The sequence below is a fragment of the Onychomys torridus genome, chromosome 19 (assembly GCF_903995425.1).
Source record: "Onychomys torridus chromosome 19, mOncTor1.1, whole genome shotgun sequence".
Classification (NCBI taxonomy): Eukaryota; Metazoa; Chordata; class Mammalia; order Rodentia; family Cricetidae; genus Onychomys; species Onychomys torridus.
The window spans coordinates 2,363,865-2,390,256 of NC_050461.1; the positions used below are offsets into that span (position 1 = coordinate 2,363,865).

Consider the following 26,392-nt stretch of genomic DNA (forward strand, 5'->3'; position numbering starts at 1 on the left):
CCAGGAACTTATCAAAGTGTGAGAGTTTCTGACTTTGATGGCCAGAGTTGAGTTCATTTCACAGAGCTGTAAACACACAATACTATTCCTTAAGTACTTAAATATGCATTGATTATTTCGATGTCTGACAGCTTGGTGGTATCTATTAAATAATGACTTTTTAATGTTTTTTCTCCTCTCACAATTATTACAGTCTTTTAAATGCTCAATTTTATAACAATTTTTAATTCTTTGATGATTTTCTAGGTTTTAAAAATGATTTTTACATATATAGAAGCTTATATTAAAATATGCTTAGTTGACTGATATACAGACTTTCTTCTTACAAGTACAATACAGTGAAGAATGCCACTGCTTACATTAGTGTGGAAATGAACTATAAGGCAAGAAATATTTGAAATTCACACTGTTGTCATATTATGAAATTCTGTGATAAAATGCCTTATTTCTGGTTTTGTTTAATCTTATCAGTTTTTTTCTTTCTTTTGCAGCAAGAATGTTGGATAGAATCTTCTCACTGCTATTCAAATATATTCTTTTTTTCTATCAATTACCACAGGTTTAGTCCCTATGAGTGGTATAATCCACACCCTTGCAATCCTGACTCAGACGTGGTGGAAAACAATTTTACCTTGCTAAATAGTTTCTGGTTTGGAGTTGGAGCTCTCATGCAGCAAGGTATACGATTCAGCCTGCTATTTCCCTTGGGCACCATGTCCCACTCTTTGCTGGGGTGACAGCTCTCACGGCACAAGTCGCTTGCATGGGTAGCCTCTGTGCATGTAACCATAATCCAGCTTCTCCATCTATTTAATGCATTGAGGCCTTCTCAAATCCCATTTGAGAGAGATTCTGAGAAAACAGCTCTGCAAATCCACATAGAATCTAACCATCTAATATTTTTTATTAACCCACAGCAGGTACATTACTCCATAGACAAGCAAGCTAACCTGATTCATTAGCCAGAAGCTGCACTGAGAGCAATACTAAAGTTACATCTCCTTGAGGCAGGCATCCATTCTGTAATTCCTGTTTCCTGTCTCAATTTGATGTAAAATAGTCTCCTCTTTCATATTAACTCTTGATTAGATGCATCTGTATTGCATGATTACTAAATTAATTGCATATAAATTTGTAGATTTAAATATTAATCCATTTAAAGCTATGTTTTTAGATAAAATATTAGCTATACTTGATAACTTATAAGACTATAAAATACTGCATGCCTTAGGAGTGAATGCACAAATATAATAGTTAATTAAATTATTTAAAATTCACATTATAAAGGTTAAAAGTAAAGGCTATAGATTAGAAAAATGATAGAGTACATGTAATAATATGTCTATGGTTTGCATTATTTATTCATTATTGGCATTCTCAAGTAGAATTTTTATTTTTGATGGCATGGTTTATTTTGTTAATATTATGATAGTTAAATAAAATTCCAAAAATTATGATAAACACATATTACTTACAATAAAACAATATTCTGGCCAAGGGTATATTATATATTGCAAATGTAATTTTTTAAGTTTACAGTTATTAAATAGAGCAAAATATCAAAAGTTTCAGCAATTGATGATAAGCAAAATAAGAAGAAAATGTATTTTATATATTTAGTATTCACTTTGAAGAAACTCGTTTAATGATGACACTATGATATGGAGAGTGACTATTTTCTGTTTAATTATAAAATGACTATTTAAAAAGTACTATGCCATTGCATGTTTAATATTCTGTATAAACCCATTGTCATGACTATTCCATTTATAATCTATTTCCTAAAGTGAGAATAGTTGTTAAAAGCAAAAAAAAGTTAAGTTGCCAATAAATAATATTTAATACATAAGAAAATCCTACTAAGTTGAAATAACCCTTTCTCTGCAAAGTTATTGATATATATTATGAATTGATCTATATTTGTGGCATTTCTTTCTAAATAATACTGATGAAGTGGCAAAAATTGCATTTCCCTTTCCCTCATTTTGGGTCCAAGGTAAGGGTGTCTTTCCTCATATTAGGCTGACAAACTGAAGTTCTCCCATATTTTTGGTTGTGGAGTGGAACTACATAATCTATGTAGGTAATCTGCTAACATTTAACCTCAGGTGTCTACAGTAACTAATCCTCACAATCAAGGTCGGACCGAAATAGCATGGTTCTTTTTAAATTTGATACCAATATGAAAACTAAAATACTTTTTCTTGAAATTTATATTTCCTGAAAGTTTTGGAAATCTTTGGGAGTTGGTCCATTTACAAGATGAACTTAATTATTAGTGATAGCAATTAAAAATAAGTCTATCTGCACTATGTATAAAGATAAGTGATCAAAACAATTGGAAATTCAGAAATGCATTTGCTTGGCCATGTCCTCACCTCACGGCTGGTGGATACATGAAAGAGGAACCCATCCTATCTGGCTGATGCCCCATCCCCAGGAATTAGTGGGATATAGTGCTGGACATGACGTTGCCTTGAGTACATGACAGTCAGCCCCTAACCAGGCTCTGATTCACAAGTCTAGGAGGTGTCTGGCGAATTTCAGTCTGTGGGTAAGATACAAACTTGTGGTAATTGGGACAGTTTTGTCACATGTCTCTATCCACTATGCTTTTATTTAATAGTCTCTTTTGACTTTATTGTTTTTTGTTTTTGTTTTTTTTAAATAAACAAACAGTAAAACATGCAGCCAAAGCTGCTGGTCATGTGGGTGTGTTAGTGTTTCAGTGTCCAAGTGTGTGTCTGGCAGGGCCTAGGAGCAACTACAACAGAAAGGTACCATTCTGTTCTGTTCTGTTCTGTTTTGCTTTTCTTCCCTTACAGAGTGGTAGACAAGAGTCTGGAGCTGGAGTTGGCTGTCATGTCCAAGTCTGTCTGCTTTTAATATTTTGTATATTCAAAATTGCTAGGGTAAGATGAACAGAAGTGTAAGATGGGCCATTTTACATAGGATGCTCATGATGGCACCTTTTTAATGTTAGCATGAGTAACTTGTTTTCTTCTCGTTAACTCTAAAATAGTACTTCCTTGCTGCACAGGTGATTACATTAAAGAAAAGACTAAAACACATCCGCAAAATGAGTCCATCTTTGCTTTGTTACATTTTACTCAAGTCCTATAAAATATTAAGTACTTCATAATCATGCTTTTCTGATTTTAGATCCAAAATGATTAAAAGTGGATGACAATATATTATATATGTTGATGAGCTTAGTATATACTTTAAACAAGAATACTACATTTTGATATAAAGATAGAGTTAATTAAAATTTAAATAAGAGACAAGATTTTACATTTTAACATTTTCTTTTATAAACTAAATAACCTAAAATTAATAATAAGGCAAACTAAAATATATTTGTTAGATCACATTCTCAGTAATATATGGGCAGGCAACTCCAGCCATACAATTGTGATATGTTGATGTAATATTACATATGTATAAAGATAAATTTGTGTTTCTTTACTCAATTACCTTAATGAAGGCTAAGCTTCATAATGGGAGATATTTGCTTAACCACAAGTAAATAATTTGTTACTTTATTTTAAAATAAGCACAGGCTTAATACCTTACAACTTCGTAAGGTATGTGATTAAATTAAATATTTTATCACCATACAACATTGCTATTTTCAATGGTAAGGTATTGTTTCTTTGCCATTTGTCTAAGATCAAGTATAAATAATGAAGCAGACATATTTGAGCTATCTGTCATTAAAAAGAACCTTTTACAAACACTAAGAAAATGAGTCTGAATCTGCATTCAGTAATTACTTCTGAAAAACACTTAAATAGTAAAAATAAGAACAAATTTGAATGTAGTTTATGAACTGGAGAGATTTATACTCCTCCCTTCTAATGTTACTTTTCTAAGACAGTTTACATGTTACTGTTTTAATTGTCACCTGGAGCCATCTCAGGTAAGGCCAGACTCCTGTCACTATACTTGATACAGTATTTCCAGAAGTGGCATAGAACTAAAATTGGCCTCTGCTCTCCCAAACGCTGTTGCTTGTTTACTTACGGAAGCAGTGTGTCAATCTTTGCCTTAAACGTTTATTACTCAGTGATCCCATTCTTCCACTGCGACCAAACGCGTCTGACAGCTGATGGAATTGTCTGCACTCTTTCACCTTTCCTCCACTCTCTGTTAGGTTCTGAGCTCATGCCCAAAGCGCTCTCCACCAGGATAGTGGGAGGCATTTGGTGGTTTTTCACACTTATCATCATTTCTTCGTACACTGCTAACCTAGCCGCCTTTCTGACTGTGGAACGCATGGAATCTCCTATTGACTCCGCGGATGATTTAGCTAAACAAACCAAGATAGAGTACGGAGCAGTAGAGGATGGTGCAACCATGACATTTTTTAAGGTAAGTCTTACTTGCTACTGAAGCATAACCACAAACCCACAAGCAATCCTATTTATAAATGTAATGATATGGTTATATAATTTTGTGTGCCAAAGAAATAATAGCATGTAACTTGGGGAGATATTTGTACAACTGAAAATATGACCATCATGCCTAATCTTATTAGTACTTGGAACAGTGAGATATGTAAATGCCCTGATGTTGTTTGTTGCATATTTGGAAAGACTGATATGGAAAATTAAAAATTCAGTGTATTTCCTAATTGATAGTAAATAAAATTCTTTACAAAGGTAACATTTTTTAATGAGATTTTTATCTTTGAGTGATAATGTGATATCTTTATTAAAAACTGAATAACAACAGGTTCCAATCCTATACATATTCTAGGATAAAATACTTGCATGTAAGAATGTTTCACTCTAGAGGACAAGGTGAGGTTTGCCATGAGGTTTGCAGCCAGGTAACCTTCCAGAGTGGCCTGGAGGGAAGGTGTGCCTGGATGGTGCAAGCACTGTGAACAGGGAACATACTGACCCTCAGAGGGTGTGAGTCCTTAGTGAAAGCATGGGTGGTCCGACCTGTGTTGCTGGAGGTCTTGGACTAGGTGAGTGCTACCTCTTAATGCCACCATGCAGAAGGACAAGGGAAAGAAACTTAAGGAGCTGATGAAGATCAATGTGCACTTGGTGTCTTACAGGAATGGCAGCTGGGTGGCTTAGACCAGTTGCTGGTTGACCTCTGCTTTAAGGTGACTTGAACTTGGGGTAGGGGGTGAGGATGGAGAGGCACCACACACCTACCATTCATTCTCCTGCTGCCAGCCAGCCTTTCCCACAAGAAACAGACTCACCATTTCCCAAAGGCAAATCTATGTCACCCTAGAGCCACACAGTCCTGTCAGCCTATCCCCAACCTTCAGGCCCCTTGCTTAAACCTGCCCTGTATGCTCCCATTCTCAGGAATGCTCTAACGCCATCTGCCTCTTGGCCTGGCAAACTCCTTATCAACAAGATGGTCTCCAAAGTCACCATCCCTGTGAACCTGCCTCAAAAAAAAAAAAAAAAAAAAGAAAAAAGAGGAAAAAAAAGATAAGAAGGAATGTTTCACATGCGTGCATTTGTTTCAGTTAAAATAAAGCAGACTTCCATAACTGGAGGAAGAGTCAGTTCTTGAGATCTGTAGATGCAGCCAGTCTAAAGTTCGGCTAAATCATTACTTTCACAGAGGTCTCTAGAGGAACAACCTGTGCAACATTTCTGTGAACAGGGCAATGGTGTGGTCTTCCTAACACAGAGTGCCTTGGAATCCTCTTTCTTTTTCCTCATCCCTCAGTTCCTGCTCCTTTCATTGGAAAATAATAAGCACATAGGGGATTTCCTAGTATCTAGTGACCTTTATGCTTGCTTTTGTAGGCATCAAGCCCTTGTTTTATAGATTAGTATTCTTTTAAAGTGATGGCAAATGCCTTCATTGTTTATTCAAATACAGCTAAACTGTTTTTTTTTTTTTAAATTGTCTCACATTATTAAATTATTTCATCAGACATGTTTTAACAGTATCACAAATAGCCCTCCACATTGTCTGGACCACTGCAGGAACTACATTCCTGTAATTGCTTCCACAGATAGAAGTTTGGTTACAGATAGAAGAATAAACTCACAATGACATCATTATTACTTAAACCGCAAGCACTCAAAGCATTTTTTGTGAAAATTCTTATAATTCTGTACTAGCTTTGAACAATAGAAATCTAAAGGAAAACAAATTTCCAAATACTAGATTTCATTTACTTAGCTGCATGTCATTTTTAATTTTTAATTATTTTTGAACTAAACTTATTATCTTATGGCTAATGTAAGATTAGATTATTTTTAGTGTTTAATTAAATTCATTGCTATTTAGTAAGATTTATTAATCATATATCACTTAAACATTTAAGTCAATATTGCACTCTTTGGCTACATCAAATACAATTGATCAATTTCCCCTAATTATATGGAATTATTAAAGAGTGTTTTATTATAAAATAATTTTTTAATTTTAGATATTTTCTTACAAACATCACTTGTAGAAATGGCTAAATGTATGTTGTCATTATGAAGTACTTAGTTGGTAGTACATCTAAATTATTCCTATACACAAGGACCTTCTGGAGCTGAACTTCTTTAGCTACACAGCTCAAGTGTTCAACACAACGATTTGACACTAGAAATGATGATTTCTGTGCCCTATGGATTTCATGATTTTAATTTCACTTTTATCTTCTAGAACACTCATGTATCTTGTTACAAACTCAGTTGTTATCCATATAGCTCATGTTGAAGAACATGAAACTATTCAAAATATAATTCTCTTTTTCCTCCATATGTTTTTTCTCTTGTTGAAACTTCCTCACTTTCCTGGCTATCTCTACAGTCTTCCAGGGCTTCTCACCTCCTTGTCTTCTACTGTGATGTGCCTGTCAGTCACTCTCACATCCTTGTCTTCTACTGTGACATGCCTGTCTCACTCTTCCTTGCGGCTGGCTTTGCTTCCTACTCTTTTACCTGTCTTTTTCTGATTTGCCCACAAGGGTGCCTCTTGCACATGGAGAAATCAACATGAAGCAACTTCTATTTCCAACAACACAGACTTCTTTTAGAGCTGAAAACTTCTGGAATGTACACTGGTTACAAAAACAACCATACAGAGATAATTACTGAGCTAACAATTACCTTATGTTGTTGATTGCATCACATGCTGAATTCTTAATGTTGAAATCAGAAAAAAATAGAAAAGCCTACGGGAGACATGAATTGTAGATTTTTCTTTATATATATATTTTAAAAAATGCTTTAAGTGTTCTAATTTCAACTTCATGTTTTAGCTTCTTAAAATATCAATATAGTACACAGGGTATGCTATTTTAAAAATATAGCAACAGAGAAATCAGACAAGTGCATCATCCTTTGGATTTCTACAATCAAAGAAGGACTGTTGAAGTGTGGGCTCATCTATATCTGGTATTATTTTTGATTTTTTAAAATTAAAAATTTCGCATATAAAAAATCACATCTTATTCTATTTTATTTGGAAGCACTGATTTCTGAAGGAATGTCAATCATAATTTTCCTAATTTAACAAGCTCCTGCTGTTGTCTGATTGTGCTGAACTGCTTAGTTCCAGAAAATTCTTTTAAAATGTTGTAGTTTTGTTAGCTCAAGCAATAAGAGACATCAAGACATCTAGTTTTAGGAAGTTCTTGATGCTGTAGAGACACAGGCAGTTAGGGTCCTCTACAGCATTGCTTAATTCCATTTCCAAAGACAAGGATGCTTTTGATTACTGAGTTCATGTGCATATTGGCTGAAGAACCTTTCCCTGCTCTTTTTTTCCACATCCATTGAACAGCACACACCTTTTCTCCAGAGAGAACTGAGGTAAAACCAAATCCCAGCAATAACAGCAAATCCATGGGCATTATCAGTAACGGCTATCTCCAATATATCCTTAGTATTACTAAGTTAACAAAGTAGATTTGAGGATGTTATAAGAAAATATCAAAAATGAAATTAAATCTTTCTCAAAAGATGCTAATTTGTATATTAGAATTAAAACATCATCCCAGGGGTAAATGTTGTATGTATAAAATGTTACCAAGGGACAGAGCACTCATTTCTCTCTGAAGTATAAAGATTAAGAGAATGAGTTTATGTTAGAGGATTAAAAATACCTTAGCTACAGTCTGGAGATTCTCTAATCTCTTTGGAGAGTGCCTTTACATTTCTTCCCATGTATTTTTTTTTTTTTTTTTTTTAAGGATTTTGTTGTTTTCATGAAGTCATTTGGAACAGCATTGTTTCTATGCAACCCATGAGGCAGGGTTCCACTATTCACAGAATATTTAAGTTCAGCCTTTCTCCTTTTCTGACTCAGCCACATTTACTACTATATCACATGCACCTGAAAATAATGATGTCAAAAGGCCATTGTGTTCTCTGTGTATTTAAAAATCAAAGTTCTGTTGCATAGGTTTTTATAGCCCTATAAGTGATATCAATTACATTTCAGTAGCTGTTATATAAATAGAAGTAAGAGTAGACAAATATACGCAAGTATAGAATGAGAGAGGCTGAATTCAGTTCCTGATTCTAGCACCTACTTGCCATGCTTCTTCTATCTGACTCTTCCATGCCCTGGTTGAAATGACAAACAGGTTTCTCACTATGTAAATTTCAACTATTGACTACAATCTTTACTTGTCATAGTTAATGTTTCATAGCATTCTCAGAGGTACTGTATGTAAGCACTAGTAGATTGTAAGGAGAACTTTAAAGTTCAGGATTTAAAATGATCCTACATATGTCTCGGGATTCTGATCTTCACAGATCCTTTAAGTTTGGTCTTTCTGCAATTTCTCACTTTGCCGCATTTTCTAATAGAATATGTCAAACTATTTTTATGACAAACAATTAAGCATTGTTTAAGTATTGTCAAAAGTATTATGTCTTATTTGCCTGATAAGTCCTTCATTCTCCTGATTTTTAATGGCTGACAAAGAACAAATTAATTGAGTGAAACAAAAAATCTGTAGATAATTTTCTTACAGTCTTCTGGATGTCTAGGTGAGTGTACTTTGAAATCATGCTTCATCAAGGTGCAACTAGGAGCTCTGTGGGGAGCTTTTTTCTAAATTTCAGATAAGAGAAAGTTAAAATTACTTAATATAAATTTTATATTAATATTTATTAAAATAATTATTATGATACAATGTGTCAGTATCACTATCTATGCGCCTTATGTTCTCAATTAGGACATAGACATTCTGTTATAAGAAATTACATTTTCATTCAATGAATACTTACTGAACCACTCTTCTGGGTCCAGAACTGTATTTATTCAGTCTAAATAGGAGTTATATACCTCTCAGTCCTCTTCAGTCTGCCCCTTCGACTTGCTATGCATCAAGTTTCCTCACTGCTGTGACAGTGGAACCAGCATCATCTCTGAACTACATTTTACAGTTACTATCTAAATGCTAAGTTCCCAGCTTTATCCCCCAGTATTCTCTTCAATGTTACTAAAGTGACTTCAAGTTCTTTAAAATTACCCCCACCTCCGCACCGACCATGTGTATTTGCATAAAAACTTAGCAACCTGCTTGGTTTACAAAGTACTGTGAAGTCTGGTTTCTTTCTGTTCATTCTTCTGACACTAGCACCTACACTTTTATACATTTCTCCAATGTTTACTGAGCTGTCTTTCATATCCTTCTTCCTTAGCAACCCAGTTTAACTGATCTCCTTATTCCCTAAACCCTTATTCAGTTTTTGCTTCTGAGAAAATTTATTTATCAGCTTTAGACTCAAATTCACCTGGACTGGAGGAGAAGGTGTGCTTCTGTTTCTGATTCTGCTTTCTCTTCCTCCTCATCTTCCCCTCCATCATCTTCCTCCTCTTCTTCCTCTTCTTTCCCCATTTTCCTTCTCTTTTTCCTTCTCTTCCCCTTCTTTTTTCTTTTGGTTTTTCAATCAATATACATAGTTTATTACTTAATTTTAACTGTCTGAGTCCAGGTTTAGAAATATTATAAAAGTTCCATTGACTAAAGATACAAAAAATTAGAAATTCTTTTGCTAATCAAACATCCAGGATTATTCCTTTTGCATCCTCTGTCAATTATACTTACAAAACAGTCAGTTTCTGTTTGTCTCCATCTCTCCTACTTCCCTGCAGTAGATATTATTATATATTATATTTCAGTATTTTATGTCTTACTATATGTAGCCATAGCTAACCATCAACAGTTTGAACATTTTGATATTTTATTTGTCAATATATTTGACTTGATCCAAAAGACTTTTCATACATTTTCCATCTGCCAATTTACTTTGAGGCATTCTTTTAAAATTTTATTTCTAGGCTGGGAAAGAAGTTCACTGGATATGAGCACTTGCTGGACTAACAGGAGAACATCAGTTCAAACCCCCAGCACCCTCATGAGTTATAAAGTATGTCTTTGGTGTTTTTAACCCCAAATAAAAAAAACCTAAAGTAAAATAGAAAGACACTTAGTATACTGTTCTGGATTTTATATTCGCATGGGTGTACACACACACACACACACACACACACACACACACACACACACACACTATGAAATATTTCCCTTGTTTGCATGGACTTCCATAGTTTTCAGCCTCCTCTAATGAGTTCTTTCTTCTCTGCTTTCTATATCTAATGTAATAATTCTGTATAGTTATCCTTGAGTGAAATGAAATAAACGTAACCACTGATGGGATACCTGTAACAAATAGTTTAGTTAGATGCAGTTTTAAAATTCCTTTTGTCGTTTAATATTTTCTTTCTATTTTTGTATATTTATGGATACAATTTTTCCCCAAATGTCTGGTATCCTATAGCATTCCTGTTTTGAAAAATCAATTTATTTGAATGTGTACATAGAGGACTTAAGAGTTTAAGCTGGTTGAATAAGCTTTCTGGATCAAAACATTGTAACATTTGGTATCTACCAATAGTAGTCTTCCTCCTCCTCCTCCTCCTCCTCCTCCTCCTCCTCCTCCTCCTTTTCCTCCTCCTCTGTCTCGTCCTCCATAGTCTCTCCCTTTCTTCCCTTCCTGCCTTCCTCTTTATTTTTCTCTGTAGGGGAACTCAAATTTACAGTCTAAGTTCCTGTTTATAAATCTTTACAGATTAGAAATTATCATCCGGATTATTGAAAAAGGAAAAAAAAATCTGGACTATAGAGAGGGTATAATTAATTATGAAACAGCAATCAAAGTCTTATAGAATCACAGTAACAGTAGTAACAATGATGTCCTGTCATAACCAGCATCACTTATGATATTTTATCAAATCTCAATTCCTGTTCTGTGTCTCTAGTGCTGCAGTACACCCATGTACCCCCTAGTACCATATGTCTGGTCATTTTATCTTAATTTTAAAGCTTTTTATTACGACATTTATTTATTCATTTGTTTCTGCAAATGTGTATGTGTGTGTATAATTAGTCATATGGACTGGCATACATGTAGAAGAGGGCTGATAAATCACTTGTGGGGATTTGGTTCTCTCTTTTAATCTTGTGGGTCCCACATATCCAACTCTGCTGTTTGATCAAACTGGTTTTCTAAATATTCACTTTATACCACTGGGTCATATATAGCCCATCACATCTCCTTTATTATCTGTGACCTATCCCATCTTATCAGTTCAGTGATCTCCACAAATTAAATCACACTGGGGTTATTAAACCTAAGTAGCTTGCATATTTTTGCAGTGATTGTTTGAGTGTATGAATGATATTCTTTCCTAAAGTCTATGGGGGTGTAAATAAATTTTGAATTGAGAGATACAACATAAAATACTTTTAGCTGACAGCATGTTCTTAATTAGCAGATTTATTAAAAAGCAAACACTGTATCTGTAGCCATAATCCTTTTATATTCTCAAATAATGCTTCCTTTGTTTATCTCATTGCAAGACCAGTGATGGCAGTACAAAAACAGCATGCTTACTATAACAGGCTCAACAGCTGTGTATCAGCATGTGAATAGAAACTGGGTCCTGACTTCTGGTATGCACATAGTTGCTACTATTACTTAGGTTCTCCTATCCTACCATTGCACATTCTCACAAAGTCTCTATGGTACGTCAGTAAGTGCAGAGATGACTTCTGTCAACAAATGATGCTGTGTGCATGACGACAGCCTTATTGACTTCTGTCAACAAATGATGCTGTGTGCATGACGACAGCCTTACTGACTTCTGTCAACAAATGATGCTGTGTGCATGGCGGCGACAGCCTTCCTGACTTCTGTCAACAAATGATGCTGTGTGCATGACGACAGCCTTACTGACTTCTGTCAACAAATGATGCTGTGTGCATGGCGGCGACAGCCTTCCTGACTTCTGTGAACAAATGATGCTGTGTGCATGGCGACAGCCTTCCTGACTTCTGTGAACAAATGATGCTGTGTGCATGACGGCGATAGCCTTCCTGACTGAGGTGCTTTAACCTGCAGCCCTCTGTTCATTTCATTCTCATTCATTAACATTTTAAGCTGAGTAACTAAGTTCACTTTTTTAATCAGTACACAAGGAAAAGAAATTTATCACCTGAGCAATACTGCATGTTTACCTAGAAATCTAAATAAAGTTGGAAATGCATTAGGGGAAATGGGGTCCAGAGGGAGTTGGAGGGAGGGATTAGAAGGATGAATGTGAGCTAGATGCAGTGTACATATGTCAGGGCTTACCAGAGAATACATTTTTGAAAAAAGAAAGGTCATGTTATTTGCAGGAAAATGTAAGAAAAGACAATTGTTAAAATTAAAGAGAAATTAATTCACATGTGGGTTTGTAGAAAGATAGATCTTGAATGAGAGATTTCAGATCCGGACTTGTGCAAAGTTCTCACTGTGCTTATTACACTGCAGTTATTTAAGGAAATGACTTCGACTCTTTCCTCTGTTGTAGGAAAATAAGACTGATTTCACTGATGAGGGTTAATTACCCCACAGTCCTATCTCACATTTCTTTTTTCTTAGTTGGGAATTTCTCAGTCACGTTTTTAGATTTAACTAGTTTGGTAGTTGGAATGAAAATGTCCCCATAGGCCCATAGGGAGTGGCACTATTAGATGGAGTAGCCTTGTTGGAGTGGGTGTGGCCTTGTTGGAGTGGGTGTGGCCTTGTTGGAGTGGGTGTGGCCTTGTTGGAGTGGGTGTGGCCTTGTTGGAGTGGGTGTGGCCTTGTTGGAGTGGGTCTGACCTTTGTTGGAGTGGGTGTGGCCTTGTGGGAGTGGGTGTGGCCTTGTGAGAGTGGGTCTGACCTTTGTTGGAGTGGGTGTGGCCTTGTTGGAGTGGGTGTGTACTAGGGCAGGCTTTGAGATCTTTAAACTCAGGCCTACTGGCTCAATTCTCTTCTTCTGTCTTTGGAACAAGATAGTACTCCCAGCTTCCTCTCCAGCACCATGTCTGCCTGTGTGCCACCATGCTTCCTGCCATAACAATAGTGCACTAAACCTCTGAAACTGAAAACCAGCCACAATTAAATGTTTTTCTTTAAAGAAGTTGCCATGGTCTCTTTTCACAGCAATAGAAACTCCAAGACTCAGGAGGCAGAGGCAGACAGATCTCTGTGAGTTCAAGGCCAGCCTGAGCTACAGAGTGAGTTCTAGGACAGGCTCCAAAGCTATGCAGAGAAACCCTGTCTCAAAAAACAAAAAACAAAACAAAGACAAGCAAATTACATGTGAAACAAATTCTCTTCCTACTTGGACAATGAAAAGCCTAATATACTTAGGCTTCCAAACCCCAAACTACTCTTGACAATTTTTTGAAAGTGATAAATTCATAAATAATTATATATTTAGAATTTGTATAAATGTTATTTTTATTTTTGCGTACTTAATTGAAACAATTTAAATGATTTATGTGTTTGAACACTAATTTGTCTGTATAGTCATGTTAGCTTACTTATTAGTATTGAAAATGAAATATTGAAATTTTGATATGTGTTTTTTTCTTTTCTTTTTTAAAAATTCTTTTAACTTTCATTGATTCTTGGTGTATTTCACACCTTGCATCCCAATCCTACTTAACCTCCTTGTCCTCTCCACCCACTCTCTGCCCTTGTAACCTCCTCCCAAAACAAAACAAAATTTAAAGAAAAACCAAAAGCCAAACACAAAAAGAACTGTAGATGTAAACAGTCTTACTAAGTAAGAAACATAGAGCCAAATGCAGAGTTAAAAGCCCAAGAGGTCAGAGCAGTAGCTAACAGCTGAGACTAAAACCACCCGCCTTCTTACCCTACTCTGCGGCTGCCATCCTTCCCCTCTGAAAAAGACCTACTTTCTGTGTATCTTTCTGTTCTGCCTTCTCTTTGGTTGTAAACCAAACCACATGACCTCCTCATCACTGCCTGTCTATACAGACCTCTAGGTCTTCTATGGTTGGTACTGAGATTAAAAGTGTATGTCTCCAAGCTGGTGTTGTCCTTGAACACATGGAGATCTGCCTGTCATTGTGATCAGGATTAAGGGCATGTGCTGCCACTGCCAGATTTCTGCTTTGGCTTGCTATTATCTCTGACCCCCAGGCAACTTTATTTATTAACATACAAATAAAATCACCTTTCAGCACAAATAAAATATCACCATAAAGAATGGACAGAACAAACAAACAAAAAGGATCTTATTGTAGAAGCTGTAGTGTGACCTACTGACTCACAATCTACCATTTAGTCCATTTATCTTTACTTGAAATGTTCATTGCTATGAGTCATTGGTCTGGTTCAAGGCCTCTGATTCTGCTTCCCTATCAATAACAGGCTCTCACTGGGGCTCCACTTAGATATCCTGATGTCCTGAGTGATGCAAATCCTGCAATTTTGGGTCTGTAGGTTCGTTCCTTTCACATGCTCCAACATTTCATAGATGAGGTGGATGTTGGGGTGGGCTAACTCACAACCCTGGTTCTGGGCCGGTGTGGTAGCTGGATTGGTCAGCCCCTTAGCTTCCCCTCAGGGTCACTGCCCAGGGAACTCTCCAGCACTGCCTCAGCTAGCTCACAGAATGCAGCTTACAGCAAGGAGTGAGGCCAGTTCTCCTACTCTTAGTAGCTCAGATCAGGCTCTCCCGCACTCACACCACCTAGGCCAGCTCTACTGGTTTGTGTTTTTCTTTTTCAATAAGAAATACCCTAATTGAAGACTTTTGTAGTCACATGATTTCTCTAACCCTCTAAGTAATTTTCACTTTGTACAGAAATATTGGTTCTAGGCAATGCATTAAAAGTAACATTAAGTTAAGAAGCAATTACTTAATAAAAAAGGGCAGTATTTTTAAATAATTTTACAGTCTTGTTTAGTAATGTCTGCTACAGTTTTGATTAGTTCTCCTTGAAATAACATTAAAACTAATTCTTTACTAGGCATTTTTTGTATTTGCATAAAAAGGAGGGTTTTTCCCCCCAAAGGAGAATGTCTCCCTCCCTCTTTCCTTCTCTAACACACAACTTATTGTATGTGAGCCCCATCCTATGTTTATTACAGGGATTTACTATGTTCCCATTGCAAGAAATAAAATGGTGCCTTTGAGTAAAGCAGCTTCATCAGACACCAGTTTAGCATGCCAAGTTAAAGCCATCAATGGAGAAGCAGCAGATGTGAAGGCTACTTGGCATCAAAGCATATGAGTCAAAGACTTTCCTATGGGAAAGAAAGTGCTTCATTACACTTTATCTGCAGTGAGAACATTGGTTCTATCAAGCTGTCTGGAAATTAGAATATGATGGGTTTTATTGCTCCAGCTCTGCCAGAGAGAATTCAATAGTTAAAAAGAAAGTGATAACACCATTTTGGGAATTATAAGAAGTGATTAGAGTGTTAGTGTATTTAAACTTGGAAAAGCAGCAACTTTTATCTTAGAAAGTAGCTTCTCCTAAATATCTGGGGGACAGAAGTTTAATCCCTTTCTAATTGTTACATTTGCAATATGCACTAATGCAGCTTTGGGACACTTTAATTGAAGAAAAAAGTTATGTCTTTGACTGAAGTGTAAAATCTGTTAAACAGTGTTTTAATTGGCTTGGAAAGCAAGTGTCTAAACTGGCTGTAATTCCAGAAAGCAGTGTGGTTCTCTTCCACCCAGCATCCCCTCCTCACTCAGGGCAAAGATCATCCCTGCTCTTGGTGAAGTTGGGAGGGCAGCTCAAACAGGGTGTCACACCTCATCAATCTTAGGAACAAAGGTCCCATAGGGACTGAGAAAATTCTAAATTTGGTTAATATAGTTATATTGTGATGAAATGTCAAGTGCTGGATAATGTATAATAGTTGTCAGTATGAGAGCTTACAACCAATGGTCAGAGAGCATTTTAAAAGAAAAATAAAAGGACATAAGATTTTTTGGGAAAAAAAAAGATAAGTTGAGATAAATATTTTCTCAAAATATCTTGTAATTTAAAAACTAAAATGTTCATTTTTTAGATAAAAATAGGTAAAACATCAGTTCTTCATGTTATAAAAATTTATGAAAAAAACATAGTGTTTAAAAACATTCAAACAAAGAATCTAAACACAGGTTTGTTAAGAGTTTGAAGAAATTGCATTTATTGCCATTGTGGCTGGTCACTTTCATTTTTTATTTTCCTTCCTTCCTTCCTTTCTCTCTCTCTCTTCCTTCCTTTCCCCTCTTTCTCTCTCTGTTTCTCTCTCTCTTTCAATTTTTTTTTTTTTTTTGGTTTTGTTTTCAGGAGTGAGTTCCAACTTTAGAGTACCTGAGAAACACAGCTTCCATACTCTTCTGGTAGTCCATTAATTGTAAGATGAATTTCCTGAAATTATCCTTAAATAATCTTCTTGACAGTCACTTCTCTTGGTATTCGAAGCGTTTTTGCTTTCTGAAAGGGAAAGCTATTCTGTACATACACATATATTGAAAATAACTTTCATATTTGGCCAACTGAATTTTTTTCTGAATAAGACATGTGTATTTTCAGGTAGGTATGGCTGTGTGTGTGTGTGCGTGTGTGTGTGTGTGTGTGTGTGTGTGTGTGTGTGTGTTTACCATGTCCGAGTGAGGGGCTGTGGATCAAAAAACAGAGACAAAAGACAACAAGTTATTCATGCCAGAGGATGCCAAATGCCGCTTATTGCAGAAGGGAGGAAACCTTAAATACAGGCTTACAGCACAATGGAGGGACCCCTGGAGGGCAGAAGTTCGCTACTGCATGTTCTACATTCTTGCATCTAAGCTGTTTACACCAAATGCAGGATACACAAATAAAGAACCTCTACTGATCAGCACGGGAGTTTTGACCTGCTCCATTTCTGACGTGGGCCGGTTCACCCCTCCTTAGGCAACCTGGTGGTCCCTTGTTCCCGGGAGATCACCATATTGATGCCGAAATTAGTGAGGACACCCGATAGGCATAGTGCACTACAGCCCAGAACTCCTGGACTCAAGCGATCCTCCTATCTCGGGGAGTAGCTGGGTCTACAGGCGTGCGCCCCAGTGCCTGGCACCAGAATGTTAGTTTTTTGGCGCTCTTACCCCGAGAGGAACACGTCCCAAACATGACAGATCCACAGAAGAGCTGTTTATTAATATAGGATAGAAGAGACGTGACAGGCCTGTGGGAAGCACACACGCATGGTCAAGAGAAAAGGAAGAGAGGAGAAGAGAAGAGACCAGTGCAAAACGGCACCAGCTTTTTAAAGAGTGGGCCGCACATGCATACAGGACAGCATGGCTGTGTAAAGTGCAAAGCCACGGAGTCCTAGTCATGCGAGATGTTTTGATCCAGAAATGGCTGTTTTGAACCAGAAATAACTAGACAGTCCGCCAGGCAAGCCCAACTGTGTGGGCATGTTGTGACTTCCTATCATTCCTTGACTTGTTTTTCTCTAAAAAAAAAAAAAAAAGAAAGAAAGAAAAAAAAAATGTGGATGAGTGGGGGGAAATGGGGAAGCTGGCTCCTGAAGTCCTGGGATGAAGTCCTGCAGCTGTGTCCATCCTTCACAGTGTGGCTGGTCCTGGGATGAAGTTCTGTCATGCCTTGTCCTGCTGTCTGTCCTTCATGGTATGGCTGGAAAACTTCTGTCTGACAGGACACTGGTGACATAAAAAGCTTAGAGAAAAGACTCATTATTATTTTATTTTTGGAGTTGACAATTATCTGAGGTAGATCTGGCCTGTCCAGATGGAGACATGTTAAAAAGGTGGCTGTGATGTTTTAGTACTCTGCTTAATTTTTATCTGAGACAAGCCTTATTTAAGGTAGTTTATTTAAAGCACTTGTTTGTTTTGTTAGTTTAGCATTTAGGAAACACAGGTGATCAGTTGCTGAGTTTTGAATAGTGATAGTGATATCCTTACCACCTGGATATTTTGATGGTCCCTTTTGCCCCCGGCCCTATGTGGCCCTAGTTGGGAAAGGAATTGGTGACAAGGCAGTGGATCCTGGTGTCCTCTGGAGCTTGAGAGTGCAAGAGAACTTATTTTTTTGAATTAGGGACAAGGCAAAGATCATGGCCCTGTCTGTATGCACATGAGAAACACAGGCAGTAACTTTAAAATGAGACAATGAGCTCTTATCTTAGTTGGAAATCTTTTTCATTAAGTAACTCTGAAAGTACAATTAAATCTGGTGAGGTAAGTAAGGCTGTCCTCTGTTCCCTACAATAGAAAGGAGGAGTGACATCCTAAAACTCCCAGGACTGAGTCAATGGCTCTGGTGTCCAGAAGGAAAGAAACTGATCGCTTTCCTGCTGAGTTCTGGGTTCCCTGCTGTGTCTGTAGCCAAGCCTAGGTTTGCTGGAGGTCTTAGCTTGATGTACCCATGCGTCTTGGCACCTGGGGGCAATCAGCTGACTGGTTGTCTTTCTAGGCGGCACCTTTAACAAGGCTGTTGATGGCCTGGCAGGGCATTCACTAGCCTGTGGCCTTTTTTACTTAAAACAGGAGTCAGCAAGTGCCAGCACTTGGCAACTTGGTTTTCGGACTTTTATCTCTTCCCTGGCACACCTTAAATGCCACAGATGACTCTTTTGCCCGTGGGGTCAGGAGCCTTGCTCTCCAGATACTTAACTTTTAGCTGGGAACAAGAGATGGATTTTACTCCCTGTCCTGAATTTTTTTTCCCTGATGATTGGTGGCTTAAGGACAGCTTTCAGAAGATCTGCCAGTAGGCAGACTGTAAACCGATCCTTTTGGAAGACTTGCCTGAGGCTACAAGCTGATTTTTTTTGGCTCAGGAGCCATTCTGATTATTGTAAACTTAATTGTTTAGATCTCAGCTGCTTTTAGACCCGTCTGTGCTTCTCAAGGCAGTTTGAGAATGAGTGGGTGGAGTTAAGGTGAGTTAGGGCAAGTCTTAGAAACCACCCAAGCCGCATATTTGAGTCAGACAGAAAAGGTTGCATGTGGCCAACGCAGAACTGGGAAAAGAAAGAAAGGGTTTAGAGCTTTAGCAGAAAGCTCAGAGATGAAGCAACTCTTATTATCCCATTCACTGGCTGAAGTACCTGCTACACTGTTTTTCGGTCAGGTTTACTGGTACCACAAAGCTGTTAAGCAGCCAGATTTACCAGTGCCCGCCCCATCCACCAATGTAAGTGGGTGGATCCGCCCTCTGTCCCATGGCTGTAGCTGAGTGAAAAAAAAATGAAACAAACAAACAAACAAACCAGGATCAGACTTCAACTCAGGCATCCTGAGAATGAAGTAAGATCTAAGATCAGCTCAAGTCCCCCCACTTCTTCGTCAAGGGATGGGAAGAGCTGCGACTGCCATTGGTCCACCCGGTAGACCCCAGACGACATTTTTGCTCCTTTTCTTCGGGAGCAAAAATGTGCCTGCCGTTGCCAGCACAGCCCGAGGATAACCCTCGGGGTGTCCATTGCAAAGATATAGCTCAGATTTCAGCCATTAGCACAGCAAACTCACTGTGAAAAATCGTGGCAGTATCAGTAGTGGAAAGCTGCGCTTCTCATGGCTGGCCACCACCTGAGGCGGCCAGCTGGAGGTGTGTGCTGGTTGGCGGAAGAATCATAAGCCATGGTTACCTTCCTAGAGCTTTATTGAGAGAGGGAGGGACAGAGACAGAGAGACTACGTGGAGGGAAGAGAGAATGAAAGTTGGAGCCAGAGTAGGGCCTTTGGAAATGGCCACTGCCGAGGATGAAGTATCCGGAAGAGGAGCTGAAGGAATAGGCGCCCTAGGAGTAGGGGTGAGAGCCAGAGGTCAGATAGGTGGAGATTCATTAGCAGCATCTAGAGTCAGAGATTCCGAAGTCAGAGAATCTTCTGGTTTAGGCATAGCTAGGAGCACATGAGCAGGAGAGAAGGGATCCAGAAGAGACAGTTTAGCACAAAGAAAGAAGAAAGCAATGATATAGAGCAACTCTTTCCATTTGCCTGTTCACTGGCCAAAATTAGATAACTCCTGTAAAAGATTGGGATTTTTTGTTATTTTCTAAAGTATACTTGGGCCATCTCTCAGTACAGAGACAGATAAGCTTAGGAACCTTTAAGTAAAGTTTCAAGGAGACAGCCTAAGGGAGAGGAAGGACTGATCGTGTTGGAAGCCTTATTTCCAATGTCTGCATCGGAGAGGCAGAAAAATAAAATAAAACAAAACAAAACAAAACAAAACAAAAAACATGATCCGGAGCCAAGACCCGCAGGTGTCCCTGAGACCGAGGACGGATCTCGGGTACAAGCCACTTTGTTGGCTCGACAACCAAGAAGTGGGGACCCCACTGTGCAAAGCAAGGATTCCCCAGGAATCCTTAACGTCCAACTGCCCCATCGAGCATGAAAAACATGCCAGCTTCACACAGCCCCAGGACGCACCCAGTGGTGGTGGTCCTATTGTGAGAAATATCTCAAGCTGCAGACATGGGAGATGGCTAGAAAGTTAGGCCTGTGATAGGGGCCAACCATAGCCAGTGAAGACCATGGCCAGGGGTTCCTCTGGTTTCAAGAATAACCAGTGAGGCGCCAGACACTCAACGGTTATTCTCACGGATTCAGGAAACTGTTTAAGCTAGCTGAAAAGGGGGAAAACTCACCAATCAGAGGAGTGGTGTTGCATGCGGATTTGTGTGGCCAGGCGTACAGAGCAGAGTCCCTGGTCTGTGCGGAGTAGAGTGGCACCAGAATGTTAATTATTTTGCTGTGCTCTTACCCCGTGAGGAACATGTCCGGAACATGACAAATCCACAGAAGAGCTGTTTATGAATATAGGATAGAAAGAGACAGACATGACAGGCCATGTGGTCAAGAGAAAAGGAAGAGAGGAAAAGAAGAGGAGACCTGTGCAAAATGGCACCAGCTTTTTAAAGAGTGGGCCACGCATGCATACAGGAACGCATGTGGCTTTACACAGCCATGCAAAGCCACTGAGTCCTAGTCATGCAAGATGTTTTGACCTGGAAATAGCTATTTTGAACCAGAAATAACTAAGCAGTCCACAGGGCAAGCCCAACCGTGTGGGCATGTTGTGATTTCCTATCACCTCTGGTGAGCATTCAGGAGGATGGAGACCAGCAGGGAATCAGCATAGGGAGGACATCAAGGTCAAGGTCATCAAGGAAGGCAACAGCTACTCAAATCGGGGTGCCAGGGTACTACATGTGTGTGTAAGAGGGAGAGAGAGGGAGAGAAAGAGAGTCTGAGAGAGCGTGTAGAGTCCAGAGGTAGATATCAGGTGTCTTCTGCAATTTTTCTTTACTTCATTTTTTTGGAACAAGATATTTTTTCCATCCTGTAGCTCATGTATTTTGCTAAGATGGCCAAGGAGCTCCAGGGATCTATCTGTCCCTCCTCTCTGGCATTGGGTTTACAGATGTCTACAGATGCAGGTAGCTGCTCACCTGCATACTGGGGTCCCAAACAGTTTTTCACGCCTTCACAGAAGGCACTTAACAAACTGATACAACCCTTTAGCCCCTAAATTTTCTTTAATAGGATTTCCTATTTTTTCCCCAAGGATGAATTAGCATAATATTAATTTTTTTCTGTTTTAGGAAGAGCTGATTGAAGACTCTAAACACTAGTTAAGACTTTGTTTCTCGACTCATAAAATGAAGGTAGAATATAGATTTTTGTACTTGCTCTCATCTTCAAAGCTTAGTTTTTTGTTTTGTTTTTTGAGACATGGTTTCTCTGTGTCGTTTTGGTGTCTGTTCTGGATTTCTCTCTGTATACTAGGCTGGCCTCAAACTCACAGAGATCCACCTGACTCTGCCACCAATGCCCAGAGCAAAGCCAATTTATTTAAACACAATGCAGTACAGTTTCTTTCTTGAGAGGAGCAGGATGTTGAGTCATGTCCCTGTCTTATGCTTACTGACAATACCTTTTATGCATATTCATAAGGAGAAAATATAGTCAGTTCATTAACTGTACCTATGTTTCCACATGCTTCATTAGAATCCCAGCTTATTCTAATTTCCTTTCAGATTAAAATAATAGTGCTTTAAAAATAAAATAAGTTAAGTATTAAAATGGAAAATGCTTTGTCCTTGAAATTGTCAGATTGTGAAACAAACTGAAAGTTCATCATGCTGCAACATTAGCAGCTATTCTAGTACTTAGAGCTATTTGTCTAATGTATAGTTGTGAACCTGATATATTCAGAGAAATCCCTGGTTAACATCACAAATAGCAACATTTCTAAATGACTTAGTGTGTCAGAATATGTCTGTGTCCATATATGTGAGTGAGTGTACTATAAGATGAAGACATGCTACCTTAAAAGGAGATAAGTATGGATGACATATTATTTAGCTCTTATACCAAGATCCATAATAAATCTATTTTTGAGAGAGAAGAGTTAAATGTTGGCAATTATTTTTTAACACTTCCTGACATCATTTGAATACAGCTTCTGACTTTTATTAGCCTTGGGTATACACTTCCACACCAGTGGAGTTCAGTGAAAAGATTTGATATCACTAAATGTAGGTGTTTCATTTATTAAATATTGTAATTATCACTGATTAGAAGGTACATAATAAATTAGTTTGCTTTGTTGGTCCCTTGGCTGTTTTCAGAACTCCCTGAGATTTTGCTTCATTTTAATTTATTACAGAACAATCAAATAAGCCAAAGTATAGAACGTAGCATTGATGGATATAAATAATTTCTTATTCAATATAATAGTCTAGTATTATAATTACATACATAGACTAAGTGCTGTGTAAATCATTACATTTCCACTATTCAGGATATATTTGACTTCTCTCAGCTTCTGTTTTTTTATACATAAATGGGGACATATAATTATATACCTTGTCAATTGCTCGTATAAGCACTAAATATATCACAACTTCATAGTACCTACTTGCAGGCTATACTATATTATGTATTATTGTACAGAGCATTTTAATTGACTTTTTAAATTTCTACAGGTTAATCTTTTCACTCTTATGTACAGTTGTGCTCCTAGAAATACAACCAATTTACCTTAGCATGAAGATCTAATTATTTCATTGATAGTTTGCACTCACATGTACATAGCTAATAGATATTGTTTGCTCTCTGATAAAGTAGAAATAAAATACATCAAGAAGCCCTTTCATCTATTATATGTATATATGTATATATATATATATATATATATATATATATATATATATATATTTTATAGATGAATGTTTTAGAGTAGTTCAAGTGTGATTTTAAACTGGATAGACATACAGAAATTTTCTGCACAGTCCCTGTTTGAATGCATGGATACCCTCTTCCATTGTTGACAGCTCTCACTACAATTATAGTTCATGGATCAAGATCTATGCACCATTACTCAGAGTACAGTATATACATCAGGGATCATTCTTAGTATTGAATTTTGTAATGGTTTGGCTAATTTTATAAATTTTCTGTTTGACAGTGCATTGTGTTATGATGACCTATATGGAACTCTATGTTCCATATGATACAATGGATAGAGGAGATATATGGTATGATATATATGTATTAAAGTAATAGTTCTTATATGTGTTTATAGGATTGGTTTTCAGAAGGTTTAGAGGGGGAGTTTGGTTGTAAAAAATTTTTCTAGAATGTGTAAGCTCCCTGTGTCTAAGCATTAAAAAATGTAGCTGAAATGATAAAATCAATGCTCTGAATCCATGCTCCAATAGTAAAAAAAAAAAAAAAAAAATTCAATTTTTAATGTTATTTCTCTTAGAAAATAGCGACCATTGTTATTTTAAGCAAGATGCTTTTTGAATAATAGTGAATTCTCATGAACTATATGATTTTAGGGAAAATACTGAAGTCGAATTTGCGAAGATGATATCTAATATCCTGAGAGAAACCCCCAGGATTTTCTCTATAATTATATATTATCTCATTGTTTTTCTCCTGTTTCAGTGGTAAAGACTTCCAGCAGCAACGTAACTAGAAAAATTCTTCTATTTTTTTTTAACCTGATAACTGATAATAATGCCGTATTTAGGAATATACTCCAAACTTTTCATCTGGAACAGCTTGCCCCTGCTGAGAAAGCCCATTCTTGCCTCCCCCAAACCATCCTCTCCAAGAAACGGCCAATGTCAGTTCCATCCGGTTTGTGGAGGATGCTCATTGCCCTGTGCCTCCAGCTTTCCCATTCCTGCCCTCCAAACCCGGCCCTCTCAGAGAAACTGCCTAAAGCCCAGTTCCCTGGTTGTGAGCCACAAGAATACGAAATAGAAGTCCAGCTGTATACAATAAGCTATACCTTGACCAGGCCAAGGGTCAGTTAAGTGGGAATCCATCTAGCATAGACTATTTGGTGTGACACAACTTTAATATTCAGCTGTGTCTTGCTATGAATTCCTTGTGCTCATAATTTTCCCCGAATATGTGTATGTGTGTGAACCTCTGACTGACTTGGATATTACTTTCAAAGTGCTTATATAAAGTCATGTAGGCAGAACTTCTGGCCCTGAGCTCCAAGCTCCCCTTTTAGCATTTGCCTTTTGCAAATATTTTTTTTAGCCACATCCAAAGACAGGGCCAAACCCAAACAAAGCATTAAAAGACAAGAGAGGAACAGAAGGGCTACCAGACCACCTGCTAGGCGTCTGAAGCCCCTGAACTAGGTAAAAACGTCCTTTCGAGACAACCTAAGCCAAATGCTTGGCTTCCTAGGTGTATCGCTTTGTTCCCTGTGCAAATCAAGTTTAGCTCCTCCACTGCCCCAGAGCAACTTCTTAGATCAAAGGGGTTTCCTCCCACCAGGTGCTTCAAGCTGTGATGCAGATTGGCGAGCTATCAGTACTCCTCCCCCGCCCTGTCAGGAAACTGGCAGCAGAGAAAAACAGCGGCAGTTTTATTTTTAGTGACTTATAGATTTCTTTACCCTATCACCTGTAAGTTTACACTTTGAGCACCTTTATGATAGTCCCGTAATGTTTTCACCTAACCACAGCAAGGAACTGTTCCTAGCACAGAAATTCCGTCTCTGATTTATTCCAGCTCCTATCTAACTCCATCTGAATTCTCTTCCCCCTTTTTGGGTTGCAAATGAAGTTGTCAGTAATTCTTATGTTGCATTGTATACATGAAGGTGTTGCAGTCTTGGGAAAGATATAGACCAGTCCCATAGAAGTGGGAAGAATTAGGACCAAATGATGGTGGTGGATGAATAAATGAGTTGGACAAAAGAGCTCCATGATCTAGACTGGTTCCCTTGCCGCTGGTAGTGTCTCTTCTGGGCCCCCTGGGATAGTATAATATTAAGGATGGTCCTATAATATTATACAAAACATGGTGGAGGGGACCCAAGACCCAGGCCAAAAGCTTACTATAGCATAAACCCACCTTGGGGCACATCATTGCTCTGTGCCCCTACAGGAATTTTAACCACTCCCTTTAGAATGGCCACGTGATTTCTCTCCTACTCCCTTTCCTGGCAGTATTTTGCTCATATTAAACCTGGCCCTTTCAGTTCGATTTGGGGTACTGAATGTAGAAACCTACTATGAGTGTACAAAACTGTCCAGGCTGCCAGCTGTCTCTGTCTACCCTACAAGACTCCCGAAAGTTGCTTGCATCCTTCTCCTGGTTCTCAGGTAATATTATATCCTTCTGAGGTCTTTGATGTGGTTGAAGACTAGATAGTTATAATTTCCTCAGTTATGATAAAAGATAAGTTAGATATAAAAACCTTAGACTCACAAATATAAGATAGATAGGATATCCTTTTTAATATTGTAAATGTAATTCTTGCTTAATAATTGTTTTGTTATATGTAATTTTACTATGTAAAAGTTAAAACCTTCCTTTTTTAAAAAAAAGAAAAGGGGAAATGCTGTGGATATTGCTCTGTATAAATAAAATGCTGTTTGGCCAGCGGCCAGGCAGGAAAACTCTAACTACAACAAACATTCATTATTATTCAGCTAGAACTGTAAAACTACTTCTATAAGTTGCCTGTATGGTCCCTTGAGATGAAATCAAAACAGATAGCATTTTTAATAATTTCTAAACACATACCAAACTTGTCACTATAAAAT

At 37.8% G+C, this 26,392-nt stretch overlaps 1 protein-coding gene across 2 annotated transcripts in view; it reads left to right on the forward strand.

Moving 5' to 3' along the window:
• Grik2 (glutamate ionotropic receptor kainate type subunit 2) overlaps positions 1-26,392 on the forward strand; it is a 624,705-nt gene that overhangs the window by 496,521 nt on the left and 101,792 nt on the right. For both annotated transcript variants that reach the window (XM_036168913.1, XM_036168912.1), the window contains exons 13-14: positions 560-678; positions 4,157-4,374. In XM_036168913.1, the coding sequence (XP_036024806.1) occupies positions 560-678; positions 4,157-4,374 (337 nt within the window). The remainder of the gene's footprint in view (positions 1-559; positions 679-4,156; positions 4,375-26,392) is intronic.